Here is a 16,790-nt window from a genome sequence, read left to right on the forward strand (position 1 = left end):
AAGGGCTATTTTAGAGATTAAATTTGATCAAGCTAATTTAATTTAAAAGGAAATTGAATTAACAAAGGTTGAAGATTCCTTTGAAGGTGGACAGAAACTGATATATTTATAAAATCAAAAATAGCATCTAAACAAAATAAATATATCCATGAAAAGTCACTGAGATAAAAATAGCACAAAATACTGGAAAAGAATGCATGTAAAAAATAACGACCCAAGATACTAAAGCGGTCAGTACCACACATAAGTTCCGGGCAATGTGGCATCTTACTGCTGATGTTGGTCCGAGTTCCGCCTCTTTACCTCCTCGGCACCGACATCAAGCTCGATGCTTATCTTCCGGCATTGCTCCGGTGAAAGTACTCCAGATTACGGGGAAATAACATTGAAACGGATTATTAGATTGCCCTTCACGGAAGGTCTCTTGTGATGGGGCATACCCTCATCATCAATAACCTTGTCTTGACCTAAGCAAGGGTAGAGAAGATGAGTGGATATGGTCTCGAATTCGAATGTTGTCGTAATCGATTTTCGGCGATACATTGTGTCTTGACTTGTTTCTGAAAATTTCAATTTTTTAAAAAGAAATATTTTGGAGTCGCCATCGACCTTTTGGATTAGGTATGTCGAATACCTATAAACCGTATTTTAAAATAGTTTTTAAGAAAACATCAGTTTAAAAGATGCACCAATCTACATATAACCAGAAATTCATTTACTTTTTGTAATAAAAAGGGTTTAGGGTCGATTTCGTGTGGGGAATGATAAACACCCCACAACGCCCAAAATTGGTATCCTATCGATTATAAATTGTCTTTAATAGTACAAATCTAAGAATTCAAATATAAATTTAAGTTACGATCATATTATTCCAAATTCCACCATACAATTTTATTACGATCATATTATTCCAAATTCAATCATACAATTTTTATTTAACAAAAAATTCTAAGGAGAAATAGAAAATATTCCAACATTTCCAATCGAAGAGAAAATAATCCCCAAAACACTTTAAGACGGATATTTCTCTTGCCAACTGAAATAAAAAATATATAATAATTTATCCAAGAATTCGAGATTAAATAATGTGATTCGATCAAAATAAGAAATTAAGCCAATTAACCCAAATTATAAATTTAATTAGAAAAGATAAAAGATGTTCAATTATTTAAAAGGATAAAAATTAGACGAATTGTCTCGACAAGTTTAAATAAAGGAACATTTCATTTTCCTTTTATTCTTGATTTAATTTATGCATACTCGATTTTTAATATTATTCTAATAGAGCATTTATTTATTTTAAAATATCAAAATAGGACATATGGTTACTTTAAGACAGTAATTTCTTAATATTTTAAAATAAATACTACCTTTAGTCCAATTATGAAATCAGTTGAGTTATGCTTATGAGGCTTTCATATATATTCAAAATGTCTAGATCTATATGCACAAACAAAGTTATATAAATAAAACAACGGCCAAACACCTGAGAAAAAAATGAAAATCATGTCAGAAAGACAGAGATAAACGTGACATAAACTATAAAGATAGAGATAAACATGTCACAAATATATAATTATTCTTATTAAAAAATAAAAAAATAAAAGAAAAAAAGAACCGATGGTCGGCAACCAACATCAAAACTAGTATAATCGTCGGCTAAATAAAATCGAAGAAGAAAAATTTGATTTACTTTATAAAAACGATACAAACTAAAAAAAAAGGGGAGGGGGAGAGCCGCTAGAGGAAGAGGAGAGCGACTAGGAATACATGTATTATTGTCGTTTGACATTTATGTAAGGATGAATATTTGATGCATAAAAATATATAATTTTAAATACATATATGCACCAAAGCCCTTTGATTCCTTATTGAACCCTAAAGCTTGAAGCTACAAAAATGGATCCCTCGAGGACAAAAATTTATCAGAACGTGTTGGTTATGAGGTAAGGTGAGCATTTCGATCCAACGTGGGAAAAAACAGCCGACAAGCCATGGGACTTGCCACTCGTTGAGAGCGGTTGAGCTAGGGCTTTTCGGATCGGTCGTGCGTTTCAAACCCTCCCGTTCCCAATTCATCGCGTCAAGATGGAAACATATGTGCTTTGATCGACAACGAATTATATCGAACACAAGATGAATTAATATTAAATATATTCATAGATTAAATACACCTATAAGGTTTAAAATATATTCACCTTCATCTTAACGAGTACGAGCATGAATGAAATTAAGTTTTGTAATTAGGGGTCGGAATGAATTTATAACTTTTCAAGAGATTGAAGTGCAATTTTTCGGTTGGACTAATTTATAATTACATAACTTCTTGAGAAACTAAGGGTCCATTTGTTTCACTGAAAAATAAATTACATTTCCTGAAAAACAGTTTACGAAAATCATTTTTTGGTGTTTGGATGATGTGTAAGATATTTTACACTGTTTGGTAAATTTTCCTGAAAACATTTTCCGAAATCTGTTTTTAGTTGAACAAGCACATTATAATTTATTTTTTTATTGAATTAATTTTATTACTATAAAATTATATTATGTAAAATTTTAAATGTATATTAATTTTTTGTAATGATAGAATATTTTAAAAAATTACAAATAGAATACTCAACAAGTTAATGAAGATAACTATAAATTTATTTTTCTCCATTATATGCAAACATGGTTTGAATTTATCTTTATAAAAAAAATATAATTAAATAATGAGAAATACAATGAATTTAAAATATACTATTTTTCTTTCTTTATTTCTTTTTTGGGATGAAATGTGAATTTCATTAACCAAAATGCAGTAATTCACTATAAAAATACAAGACAATAGCCTACCACAACACCACCAAACAATCAAGCAACACAACAAACGACAAACTGCAACAAAATAACTTGCAGTAATAAATCAACTACACAAAGCATCCCAATCCAACTATGCTTTACAATCAACAATACAAAATCAATCAATACTCTAATTTATACAAAGTATGATTTTTTTCAATAGTGAAATGTTTTGTGAAACAAAAAATGAACTACCATATTAATGTTTCAAACCATATATCAAGTTTTCCAATTTAACCGGGTCTTCTCTAAATGTTTATGATGAATATTGATATAATTTCTTTGAGAAGTAGTTTCATTTGACTTATCTGCTATATTATTTTGGATGGTTATTTTCACCCTTTGTTCTAAATGTTTACGATGAATATTGATATAATTTCTTTGAGAAGTAGTTTCATTTGACTTATCTGCTATATTATTTTGGATGGTTATTTTCACCCTTTGCGGCATAACCTTATCCTAGTTTCTGTTATACTGCTGGTCTTCATGTTTTATCTTCAGAATCTGCTAAAGTTCCTTGGTTTGATAGTGTTTTTGCCGATATTGGCGATGAGCATTCCTTGTCTCAATCATTATCTACATTCTCTGGACACTTGAAACAAATTAGTGTAAGAATGATATACTTTGTATAACTTTTCCTGCTTGTTTGAGATGAGCCAATAAAATAGCCAGGTAGAGCACAAACAAGTTTCTTGGACACTTCAAAATGTATGACTGGCTGTAGTGTAAATGTTCAACATTTTACAACAACAAAGTCATCTTCATAGACTTCAAAGCAGTTGGACATCATTCCTAAGATTAATAGCTTGGAGACTTTGATTCATTCCTTGAAGTTCAGGATTTTAGTTGCAAACTACGAATACTCAAGTTTTGGGGATTAAATACTACACAGACACAGTGCTCTGGTTAATAATTTCTTGACACATTTTTCATGTTGCAGGAAATCCAATCAAAGTCGACAAGCCAATCACTCGTGCTATTAGATGAAGTATGTTTCAATTAAGCATCTTGTAATTACTTACCTCAATTAAAAGTGAGGTTGAAAAGAAGAAAAATACTTAAGTTACAAACAAATCTAAAACGGATTTTCCCCCATTCCGTATCTGTCAGGTCGGTGCTGGAACTAATCCCCTTGAAGGAGCAGCACTAGGGATGTCTGCTAGAATCTTTTGCTAAAAGTGGCGCATTGTTGACAATAGCTACAACGCATCATGGCGAACTTAAAACTTTGAAATACAGGTATATAGTTGCTTGCTAAAGATGTACTGCTTACTGCAGTCTATTCACAATTCTACTTTTTGAAGGATATGCAATCTTTATCAGGTCATGTTTTATGATTATTGAAGTTTCAACTCACTCATATAAGAAAGATCAGCTGGTACCTATCTTTTGGCTCTTGCATCTATAATAAGGATTGTGCTACTGAACCAAATTCTTGATATATTATGTTTGGCAGTAATGATACTTTTGAAAATGCTTGCATGGAGTTTGATGAAGAGAATTTGAAGTCAACTTACAAAATTCTCTGGGGAGTACCAAGTATTCAGTCTTAATTATGTGACTACTGACTAAATTTGAGAGTTGTTCCTCATAGAGTCATGATATCAGACAATAACCCAAAAATCGTCTTCATTCATGGATTCTTTGACAGTACATCACTAGCTACTAAAAAACAATTTGAAAACTTCAATTTTTTGTGAAAATAAAAGTAAACCCATGAACAATTATTACGTAATTTAAACAGGAAATAAAAATCGACGTTGATCAAACATCGACAAGTGAAAAAGTCATAAGAATCCAAAGACATTTCAGAAAAATAAGATGAAGAACTAAAGGATTGGGAGAAACAGAAAGAACCTGTAAAAAGCTTTAGAGTGACGACAGTGAACCCGTGAAAAATTGATGAGAGGAAGAGAACCAGAGAGGGGAAGAAAGCCGATGAGAAGAGCAGATGATGATTGACGATGGTGAACTGTGTAGGCTAGAGTCTGAGATGGAGAATTTGGAGAAGCAGAAAGAACCTGGAAGAGGCTTTGGAAAATGACTTACCGAGAAATTTTCAGTAGGTTGTTTTCCGCGTTTCATTCCCTTTTTCCCCTTTGACTGTAATTTCTTTTCCTTTGACCACAATTCATTTTCCCAACCAAACATCAGAAAATGGGGAAAGTCTATAAAATACCTCAAACAAACAGACCCTAAAAGGCAATTTCATTGTTTTAGGAGTAAAAGCCATCATTGTATGTCCCTCTAGCTTCGTTCCATAGTACGAGGAGCATATATGAAGAAACTATCAATGCTCTAGCGATAAATATCCATAAAAAAATAATAATAATAACTTGGAGCATACATTGAAACCTCTCATTTCTTTCTCTACATTGACCTCAGTTGTTTATCTTGCTAAGGCCAAAGTCCCTTTTTATTATTATATTAAAACTCATGTGTATGGCGGTTTCATACTTACGTAACCACTTTTTGTTCTCCTTTTATTTGGTAAATTTAACAAAGATCTTCAATGTTTTGTCATAATTCCACTCCAGTCCATCAATTTTTGAAGAAGTAAAAACACATTTCTTCCCAAAAATATAATTGACGAACACAGTCCCCGTTATAATTTTTTATACATTTTTGGTGATATATTTATATATCAAATAAAACATTACAAATATTATGGATTTATTTTTATTAAAACTACTGGGAAATACTTCAAATATTTAAGTATCAAAAAACAATGCAAAAATTACTTCACAGTGAAGAAGCGAGAGATTAGAAGTTTAGAATTCTAGGCTAACTTCATAAAATCATACGACTCAGCTGAAAAGAAGGTTTTCGTTTATGGATGAGATATACATATTATAAAAACTAATGCACTAGAGTTTCGATTATTGCAAAGTCTTGGTATCCATGGCGAAATTTTCCCTTTCTCTTTTATTATTTATTCCAAAGTCTTTTTCTTCTCTTTTTTAGTTATTTAAAAACTACCCATAAGATGCAAAGCTAAACGTTCGTCTTTTTTTAATACATTTGTTTTTGTCATTTGATATTTAGGTAAGGATGAATGTTGATGCGTTAATAATATATAATTTTAAACATACATTAATAAATTAATTAGTAAAATATTATTAAAAATAAATTTAATTTTAAAATAGTATAATAATATTATCATTGAAGACGCATAAAATTATAAACTTGAATACACGAATATTACCTTCATTTTCGATATATAAACTACACTTAAAGATTGAACTTTCCCGGAACATGTTCTAATGAAGCACGAAAAGGTAATGTTTTTTGTTTTTAATTGCAATACAATAAAATACGAAAAGCATTCCTTTTTTCCCAAACAAGTTTTTTTTTGAATTAATCACTGATATCTGATCTATTAACCGCCTAATCCAGATCGGGTACTGCAGAGTCGAGGGCGACCCTCCCAACCCAGTTTACTATATTCACAAACGTCAGGATTCAAACCCATAACATTACTCAAAAAACCTAATATATCATCTCACTAGATCGATTGGTTGTTGGTACACACAAGATTCTCTTAATTCATCACCTAATACAATAAAATATAGAGCAGGGATTAAAATATGGAACATTATGCAACTGCTTGGTAGTTTCTTGGCAAACCCCGGTTTCCACTCGTATAAAACTTGACACCACCAAAGCCCTTTGAACCCTTGTAGAAACCTAAAGCTTGAAGCTGCAGCAATGGATCCCTCGCAGGTAAAAACTTATCAGAACGTGTTGGTTTTGAGGCACGGTGACCGTATGGACCTCTTCGATCCCACGTGGGCGAAAACGGCGGACAGGCCATGGGACTCACCGCTCGTAGAGAGCGGTTTCGCCAGGGCTTTTCGGACCGGCCGTGCGTTTCAAACCCTCCCGTTCCCAATCCACCGCGTCTTGGTCTCTCCCCTCCTCCGCTGCGTCCAGACCGCCTCGGAAGTTGTCACTGCCCTTTGCGCCGTTGATGACGATCCTAATACCAAGTCATCACGCGACGTAGTGTCCATCGATCCATCCAAAGTCAAGGTCAGAATCAGAACCTTCTTTTTCTTCCCTTTAAATGGTTGAGGAGCTCACTTCATAATTGTATTTTACAGGTTTCAGTTGAGTACGGGTTGTGTAACAAGTTAAATACAGCCGCAACTAAGCTTGGTATTGTGCCTAAATATGGAATCTTTCATTTCGATGTTTCAAAGCTTGAGACTTTGTTTCCAAGTGGAACATTAGATCGTACAGTGGAACCAGTTTATACAGAGGTAGTGTTTGACTGAGAGTAGCCGGGCGTTGTTTTATCAGCTTGATTCAGCTTCTTTGTCTGAAAATTACAGATGCCGCCGTGGGATGAGACATGGAAGGATACGAATAGTAGAAATGAACAAATGATTCGGGTACTGGCTGATAAATACCCATCAGAAAACCTGCTATTAGTAGCACATTGTAAGCTACATTCTTCGATTATTAGACAAGGTTATGTTGAACAATTTACCTTTTTGTTTCATTGATTTTGAATTATTGTCTATATACATTTCATGTGCAAGGGACTGGAGTTGAAGTTTCAGTTCATGCGTTCAAGGAGGACACTCGTGTTACTAAAGTAGCTTATTGCGGGTATTCAGAACTGAGACGGCCAGTTTGTTGGGAAAACCTGACATTTACTGCTGGAAACTTTGAGGTTCTCACAGAAAGTGGCCGGACTGGCGTTACTTACAAGGCAAAGTTGCAACTTTAGCGATTAAACCACGATGAAGATGACTCGGATTTCATTCGAAGCATAGCTCGGCCTTCCTCTTGATGTGTCTATTTTTCGGTTATCTTTCCTTGTGTTTTTAAGTTTAAACTTCGTGTCAGTTGTTGATGTTCATCAAATATCAGTTTTACGCATATGTTCAACTCGTTGTTGCTTTACAATATTCATCATTTAAGATGAAAAGGAAACAAAAATAAATGACCAGCAGTCAACTTGAAACTTTCTTTTATTTATTTTATTTTTGACATAAATCTGCCGTTTGGGTACTTTATTAAAACAAATAGAAAACAACTAACATTACCAAAAAAAAAAAAAGTAGGAAAGCTAGCAGCCACTTATCCACACAACAGAAAGCAAAAAAACAACAACATCGAAGCAAAGAGAAAAAACAGGAACAAAAACGGAATAACAATCTGGAAAAACAAAACCCCAAGAGGAGACGACGAAACTCTTTTGCTCTCACAAGCAAGTGAAACCACTAAAGAATCGAGCAAGAAGAAAAAGAGATGGGTTCCAAAAGAAATTAGCAATAGGGACCCCTCAGAAAACAAGCATAACCAACATCAAGTTGGGTCAAGGTGACGTTGTTCAACTTCGACGAGAGCAAGGACGGAATGAAGAGCATCTTCCACCAAAAATAGGTCAATCATTTTATTCAAACCTTCTGATGCGAGAGCGTGGGCCACTTTGTTTGCAGATCTCGTGGTGAAACAGAAGTGGCACTCACTAATCTGAGCTCTTTTCGCTTCTATATCATCTATATAGGATTTGATTTCAGAAAGGCCCATTTCAGCTGATCTGCATCTCTCCACAATAGTCTGAGCATCACCTTCGACCACCAGACGATGGAAACCCAATTCCTGTGAAAGCGATTGCCTCAGCAGAAAAGGTCAATTCAACATTGTAAGAGATTCTATAACAAGAACCCAAAATTTGTCCATCATGATCTCTTATAACACACCCAGATCTGGCTATCTGTGAATTTTCAGGTAAGCTGCATCCACGTTAACTTTCACTAAAGGATCCAAAGGGGGATCCACAAAGACGATGAGTTCGGATCCGGGTGGCTAAGAGAGCTTATCAAGGACTTAAGCTCATTCAGGTAATCCTTCACAAAAGTAAACACTTCTTCATGACTTGGATATTTACCCTCATAAACGAGTATGTTCCTTGAGAACCCAAGAGCCCATCTTGTGATTGCCTGTTTTAATTTTTGTTTTTTTTTCAAATTAATTGTTACCCATTCGAACCACTTTATATAGTTTAAGGCTAACACATTACTAGGCCAAGTGAAACCAAGATAATGCCACACGTTTTGAGCGAAAGGGCAACCGCGAGCCACATGAATAACAAATTCAGTATGATAATGAAACCTCGGGCAAAAAGGGTTTTGGGCTATTCTCTTAGTAAAAAGATTCTGGAAAGTAGGCACAAAATTATTGAAAATTTTCCATAGAATAATACGCACCTTACCCGGACAGTCAATAATCTTCTACAACTTGTTTAAAGTGGCTTTGACGTTTGAATACACCAAATGATCCTCAAAGAGCATCTTATATCCGCTGCGAACGATATAGCCTCGTTCGTTCCCCACTCCAGGAGTGTGAATCCCTGATGATCGAGGAAGGTATACGAATCATGTTAATCCTGTCGACCTCCTCCCTCGAGAAATTAGATTCTAGAAGACACGAATTCCAAGATCTTTCACTTTAATTTATCATATCAGCTACAACATTTAATCTATCAATTGGTTCCGTAGAAATATTCATCTTGTCATTTCCTGTAGGCCAGTAGTCGTTCCAAATAGACACCAAATCTCCTGTGTCTATTCTCCAACAAATGCCAGCATCAAGAAGCCCCTAGAGCTCTACACACTTCGCCAAATCAGAGAGGGATTGGAGCCCAAACGAGCTTTAGAGAAGGTAGAAGATGGGTAATATTTGGCTCAAAAAACACGCGCCACAAGGGAATCCGAATTATGAAGAAGCCTCCAGTCTTGCTTAGCTAACAAAGCAATGTTAAATTTTCCTATATCTCTAAAGCCCATCCCACATTCATCCTTCAAAGCGCTTAAACTAGACCATGTACACCAATGAACCCCTCTTTTAGTATTAGTATGGGACTACCAGAAGTGAACCATGATAGATTCAAACTTATTGCAGAGAGTCTTAGGGAGCAGAAATAGGACATGGCAAAGAGGGGAAAAGCTTGGAGGGCAGACTTAATAAAGACCCTTTTACTACCCATGGTGAGATACCGAGAGCTCTAACTATTTATCTTACCTTCGAATTTATCCACCAAAACTGCGAAAGCACGACGCTTATTTTGCCCAACAACAACAGGAAGACCCAAATATTTTTTCGGGCAATCAGAAATATTCACCTCTAAAATTTGTCTTACATCTTCCTTGATAGAGGTGTCCACGTTCGATCCAAAAAACACCCCTGATTTGTCAAAGTTTACAAGTTGCCCAGAACTCTGCATGTAGATCTGCAAGAGATTTTTAATGTTCAAAGCTTTTACAATAGGAGCCTCCCCAAAAATTAAATAGTCGTCTGTAAGCAAAAGATGGGTGAGAAGGGGCGCACTCCGAGAGACACGGATGCCAATTAGACTGCCCTGAGAAACAACATTATTAAGGAGAGTTGTTAAACCTTTCGTGCAAATAAGGAATAAATAAGGGTTTATGGGGTCGCCTTGTCTCAACCCATGTGATGGATGGAATGTATCTCCCATAATACCATTGATCGACACTAAAATGACTGAATTAATGTGAACCAAGCACTGGAAACGGCTGCATTCAAGGAGGAATGTGGGTTGTCCTCGCCCAATATCACCGTTTCTAGCAATAGTGGGAAGAGAAATGAGAGACATGTTGAGGGTGATGAAATCGAAGCTGAACGACGGTCGAGCTCTCCTTCCAGTGATGATGAAGATGGAGGTGGCGGCGGCGGCCGCGGTGACGAAGCATCGAGAAAGAAACTTAAGCTTTCAAAGGAATAATCTTTGGTGTTTATTGGCATGATGAATCTGCATCATGCACGTGATGCTGCTCAGTTTGGTTGGTATTAGTTAAGTTGTTAGCTAAGGTTGTTAGTCAGGTAGTTTTGTTGTTAAAAGCAGTTGTTAAGTCTGTTAAGCAAATACTTGCACCTTGAAGCTGTATATAAACATTAGCTTCCTAGTATCTCGATGTAGCTCTTTTATTCACAAAGAATTCAAGTATAATTCATAATTTCTTTGAGTTCCTAACATGGTATCAATCGTTATCGATCGTGGGATCACTTGTTCTTGCTTCCGCCTGTAATCGACAGTGGTCTGAAGTTCTGCCTGCTTATGGATTTTTCATCTGGTGCTTCTCGTGGCTTCACCAACAAGAAGGTGAATGTGGTTCTTGATGAAACCAACTTCTTGTTATGGAAACAGTAGATTCTACTGACAGTTAGAAGCCATCGATTGGAACGACTGCTGACTGGTGGTGTCTCCACTCCACCAATGACGATTCTTGATGACAATGGTGAGGCTTAAGTGAATGAGGCTTATGAAGAATTCATTGCCCAGGACAGTGCTCTGGCTTCTTGGCTGTTATCGACTGTAAGTACGCATCTCCTCCCACAATTTGTTGGAGCTGAGTCAGCTACTGCAGTTTGGGAAACAGTACTAAAGATCTTTGCAAATCGCTCTACAATGTCGGTTATGAATCTCCACTATAAATTGCAGTCCATCAAGAAAGGCAATGACAATATGCGCATGTATCTTACACGTGTTAAAGAAATTTGTGACGCTCTTGCATCATGTGGGAGTGTTGTTCCCCCAGTTGAACAGATTGTTAGCATTTTGAGGGGTCTCCCTCGTGAATACAAGCCATTCATGGTTGTTGTCTCAACCATGAAAGAAACACTCTCCGTTGACAACATATATGCTATGTTGATGGATGCTGAAGTTCAACTTGCAGGGTTTGTCGAGGAACATGACAATCTGCCCATAAGTGCAAACTATGCTCGGAGTGATGCTGATTGTGTCCCTTCTAATCACCAGGATCACAGGTCTGGTCGCGTATCAGCTTCAGCAAGAAATGGTGGTCGAGGAAGGGGTCGATCACGCGTTCAATGCCAACTTTGTGGAAAGCTCGGCCATCTGGTCGATCGTTGTTGGCACCGCTTTGATGAAGATTTTTCCTGTGTGTCAACCAACACTTATACTTCCTCCAAGGATAACTCCACGAATGGTTCAAACTCTACTAGTAACCAATCCTGTGAATGTTGTTCTCGGAGTAGGTCAGACTCTCAAGTAAATATTACTTCAGCAAACTCTGATCGTTGGTTGGTGGATTCTGGTGTCACTCATCATGTCACTCCAGACAGAACAAATCTCACAAATGCATCCGAAATTCATGGCCCAGGTAAACTCACTGTTGGCAATGGTAACTTGTTAGACATTCAGATAGTTGGTAATTCAAGCTTACATTCTGCCTCTCGAATGTTGTTTTTACATGATTTATTGCATGTTCCTCATGTAACCAAGAACCTCCTTTCGGTCTCAAAGCTTGCTAGGGACAACAACATATTTTTTGAATTCCATGCTAGTAGCTGTTGTATACGAGATGAGATTACTCGACAGGTGCTTCTGACTGGTGAGCAAACTGGAGGGCTGTATTCTTTTGTAATGAACAAGTCTGCGAAGAAAGACATGTGCACACCTGGTGACATCAGTCTTGCTGCTAAAACTGTACATACTGAAATTGAGGAATTGTGGCATCGTCGACTTGGTCATCCTTCTAGTGATGTGCTAAAACAAATTACTAAAGAATTTGATGTAACAGTTGCTACTGATATTAATAAAACATGCACTGCCTGTCATATGGGCAAAAGCCACAAATTACCTTTTGTTCAGTCAAGTACAACGTATGATACTCCTTTTCAACTTATTTTTACTGACTTGTGGGGACCTCCTCATGTTTCATCTAATGGATTCAGGTTTTATGTATCATTTGTCGATGTATGTACTCGACATACATGGGTTTACCTACTGAAATTCAAGTCTCAGGCCACTGAAGTTTTCTTGTTATTTCAAAGAACGGTATTGATAGGGAAGTGGTGACGAGTTGATGAATGTTGCTCTTGTTGAGGAATCAAACCTAGAAAAGCTCTAGACTCGATAAAGAATAATAAGAGATGAATGGGGAAGGTGGCGGCAATAGCTAGGGTTCTTTGGGGTTTCTTTAAGTGTTGAAAAAAAGGTAAGAAACAAGATTAGAACAAGATAAACAAAATATAAAGAAATTGAAAATAAAATATGATAACCAAGAAATCAAAAGATCTCCCTTATGAAGGTGAACGGTAAAGATGATGATGGTGAGGATGGATTTGTGGAAAATAGATGAATAAGTGTCCTATCGAACCCTCCTAGTCGCAATGAAAAGGCAAACACGATAATACGACTCTAACCAACCCTCCTAGTCGCAATGAAAAGGCAAATTGGAGTGTGAAGATTAATCTCCCTCACAAGAACTTGAAAGAACTCCAGGAGAAGAAGCTTCGAAGGCACAATGCAATCAGCACTTGCAAAAACGAACTCTCGTTGTATTATTAATCAAAGAAATCTTCCATTACAAAGTTTAATGAAGCCTCCTTTATATAGGGGCTGAGTTCTAAAGGTCCTAAATAACTAATGAATAAAATAATAATAAACTAAACATATCTTAACTCTAATTCTTAATAAAATAATAATAACTAAAGATAATATTTTTAACCCAATCTTAATTCCTAATAAAATAATAAATCTAATCCTAAAAGATAATGCATCATCCTATATTAAGTTATATTACAAATAATCAATAAAAATATTGAAAATTCGTAATATTTACAAAATCCCATATAGGATTTTCTGCATGCACCGTCTTCAGTAAAATAGCCATATCTTGAGTTCCCGATATCGGATTGATGCGATTCAAGAACCGTTAGAAAGATAAGAGACGGACGGTCGTATCTCCAGAAGACATCTTGACTAAATAAGATCAGGATCCCATTCAAAAAGGCGTCGTAAGTCTGCTTCTGTTCTGATATTCTTTTCCAATGCTTGGACGAGTGGATCATTTGGAAGAGTTATTACTTCTTCCTTTGATGTGAGCCTTGTGATGCATGTATCATCCTCCCTTTCTTCAAAAAGATTCGACCTCGAATCTGAAACACTAAAGGGAGCAACATTAGAATCGTTTAATGATTCATTCACATTATACTTACCGAATAGATATGCTTTGAATCTTCGAGACTTTGTTCTTCTAATAGGTTCGAGTAGAAACATTAGTCCAAAGAAGCATGTACTATGGACTCTGGTGCATGTATCATTCCCCCACTCCTCAAAAGGATTCGTCCTCGAATCTGAAAATCCAAAACAAAGAGAATTAGATATGTTGAAAGGAAAACTTGTGAAACATTTACCAGGATTAATGTGATGTGTCTTTATGCATTTTAGTCGAGGTTTCTTCTTTGTAGGAACTGATTTCTTGTAGTCTTGAAATCCTCTTTTGCATACAAGTCTTGTAATATGATGTTTTGGTTGAAATTCAACATGGTGCCGACCACTGTTGGCTTTCTGTATGATTGCTTCAGATAATTTCTCCATGGTTTTATTCGTGTGTGTAGAGAATGAGTGTTTAAAAACCATGTCAACTGGTTTGTTAAAGTAATCCCTTAAGTCTCCTAAGTGTGGTTCATTAATTAAGAATTCTCGGGAGGAGATTTGTGGATTGTAGAACCTGTTTAGTTGACAAGGAAACTCATATACAAGATAAAGTTCATTAAAAGCACTTTTAAAAGTATGGGTAGAAATATCAGAAATATCCGAGTTATTGTGATATACATCTTTAATATGTTCAATTCTCGGAATAGTAGTATGCATTTTATAGGTAAGAGTATACCTTCGTGGTAGTGCATCGTCTACTGTGTTTTGCTTACCTCGGTCTGTTATGCACTTAAAGGAGTTGTGCTTAGTGTGGATGACAACTTCACGAGCCTTACCTTGTAAAAAGGAGAAGAAGTACGTTACAATATCATTAAAATGAGTAATAAAATACTTACCTCTAGACTCTAGTAACTGGTGGCTCTTCATTGATATGGCATAGTGATTAGGGCTTTCAGGTGGTAACCCATCAGGAGGGTCACCTAGCACTATTCGACAACTCTTAGCGATGGAAAATGGTGTGGGCCAGTCTCGTGTTGTTTTTACTTTCTCATCATTTACATGGATTCCCGGTGCACGAACTATAAAGCCTTTGGAGTTGTTCGAATCTTGTTTTGTCATTAAGATGACATCACAACTAAGGCTTTCCTGGATGTAGCCTTTTCGTAACAAATCTAACTCTTTGGTTTCTTCGATATTGTATGTTTGACGAGGTATGATGGAACCTTGAATTAGATTGGTTTGGTGTTGTTTTCCTCTTTCCGGTGGTAATTCGTTAGGTGGATCACCTAACACTTCTTGAAAATCCTGTAATAAAGATGAAAACACACTAGACAAATCCTTGTTAATGTTAGAAATCGAAACAATTGATTCTCTAAAGTTAACAAGGATGGAAGGTTGTTTGTAAATAAGGTTCTCTCTCAATTCTTTTGTGCTCACACATTGATTTTGAGTCACTCTTTTCTTCTCACAATTAGGTTCACTCACCTCCCATGGGTCATTATTCTTTTGGCTTTTGTAACTAGTGACATCATTTGCTTTTGCCTCTTTCTCAGCTTTTTCTTTTTTTGCTTTCCCTACCTCCTCACAAATTATCATTTGATCTTTAGGGACTGGAAGTGTGTCATTCTTTGCTGGTTGTTCTTTCTCCTTGTCATGTTTTTCATCTCTTGGCTTTTTTAGAGAAGATGGAGTAGAAGATGAGGAAGGATTTGAAGGATTACCTTGGTAAGAGGATGAAGTACCTTGGTAATGTTCACTGAATCGAGATTTCCTTTGGATTTGTGCTTCGATTGTCATTGCTTTCTTTAGCACGTCTTCAAGGTTTTCGTACCCTTGTAGATCAAGAAGATCAATGATGTTTGAGTTTAAGCCGACGATGAATCTTGACACGGTGACTTCTTCTTTTTCGGTTATGTTAGCCCTATTGAGTAAGGACTGCATCTCCTTATAGTACTCTTCAACTGAACTTCTACCTTGTCGAAGTCGGTCTAGTCGTAGTTTAACTTCACGTGTATAATGTATCGGTAGGAATCGCTTCCTCATGGTTTGTTTAAGGTCGGTCCAAGAAGTGATTGTTGGAATTTAGAAGTTCTGGATCTTTTTCCTTGTTTGCATCCACCACGTTCGAGTATATCCTTCGAATTGTGTGGTGATGAGGTGAACTTGTTTAGCTTGGGGGCAGTCATGATATGCGAACATGAGATCAAATTTTCCTTCCCATTCGATATACCTGTCTGGATCATTGTCTCCTTTGAAAGACGGGATCGTGAACTTTGGTTTTGCAAAGAGTTCGGGTGCTTGAAAACGTGGTTGTTCTCGCCCGGGTACAAAAAGTTCAGCATTGTTTGGTCTTGGATTCTGGTTTGGTAGATCCAGTTGTGGTTTTTGTCGTTCTCTCACAATTTCATCAAATCTTTCAACTTGAGTCGTGAGTCGGGTAAGTGTGGCTAAGATAGCCGTAAGTGTCTTGTTGTTATTGTCGCCCATCCTGAAATCATAACACTCAAAAGAAAATTTTAAAGTAAAATAAAAATAAAAGGAAGAAAATTCAACAAAGCAAGAAACCTCACAAGTCACTCCAAGAAAGTAACACAACGAGAGGCAAGTAAGCCGATCTTGTACTCTTTAAAACTCACTTTACCAAGTAGTCTTCCACAGTTCGTATCGGAGTTTGATTCAAAGGCGATAAGAAAAAACTTAAAAGTTCTAAGAGGCCAAACAAAGGTTAGACTCCAAGAGAACGAGAATGCAAAGAAGTAAGTAGTATGCAAACTCTTTAGTCCTACTAACACAAGGAAGATAATGTGTTAGATAATGCAAAAGAACAATAACAGGGAAAAAACAAAAGAACCTAAAGCACTAAGAGTCAAAGAAAAAAGGACTAAACCAGAAAACCTAGAAAACGCTGGATCACCTTGAGCAACGTTTTTGAGGGGGTTATCGGTATCCAAAAATTCTGAAAAAATTCTTGAATTTCTTTCGATGCGTCAAGAAACCACCTGTAAAAATTTCA

General features: G+C 36.3%; 1 protein-coding gene and 1 long non-coding RNA gene across 2 annotated transcripts; both read left to right on the top strand.

Moving 5' to 3' along the window:
• The first annotated feature begins 3,318 nt into the window (after nucleotides 1–3,318).
• LOC120181683 lies at nucleotides 3,319–4,381 on the top strand. Its single transcript, XR_005521775.1, has 4 exons — nucleotides 3,319–3,449; nucleotides 3,782–3,829; nucleotides 3,952–4,080; nucleotides 4,298–4,381. It is a non-coding gene; the product is annotated as an uncharacterized LOC120181683 (long non-coding RNA).
• Nucleotides 4,382–6,540: 2,159 nt separating this feature from the next.
• Nucleotides 6,541–7,707, top strand: LOC120181661. Its single transcript, XM_039186748.1, has 4 exons — nucleotides 6,541–6,873; nucleotides 6,945–7,103; nucleotides 7,176–7,284; nucleotides 7,386–7,707. The coding sequence occupies exons 1-4, from the start codon at nucleotides 6,550–6,552 to the stop codon at nucleotides 7,574–7,576; spliced, it is 783 nt and encodes a 260-aa protein (XP_039042679.1). The 5' UTR covers nucleotides 6,541–6,549; the 3' UTR covers nucleotides 7,577–7,707.
• The last annotated feature ends 9,083 nt before the right edge of the window (nucleotides 7,708–16,790 follow it).

Source organism: Hibiscus syriacus, unplaced genomic scaffold (assembly GCF_006381635.1).
Source record: "Hibiscus syriacus cultivar Baekdansim isolate YM2019G1 unplaced genomic scaffold, ASM638163v2 tig00112530_pilon, whole genome shotgun sequence".
NCBI classification, from domain to species: Eukaryota; Viridiplantae; Streptophyta; class Magnoliopsida; order Malvales; family Malvaceae; genus Hibiscus; species Hibiscus syriacus.

Bases quoted from the DNA above. Each gene is read 5' to 3' on its own strand.
- LOC120181661 (XM_039186748.1), top strand. From the start codon at position 6,550: ATGGATCCCTCGCAGGTAAAAACTTATCAGAACGTGTTGGTTTTGAGG. The intron at 6,874-6,944 runs GTCAGAATCAGA...TGTATTTTACAG, and splicing joins TCGATCCATCCAAAGTCAAG to GTTTCAGTTGAGTACGGGTT. The intron at 7,104-7,175 runs GTAGTGTTTGAC...TGAAAATTACAG, and splicing joins TGGAACCAGTTTATACAGAG to ATGCCGCCGTGGGATGAGAC.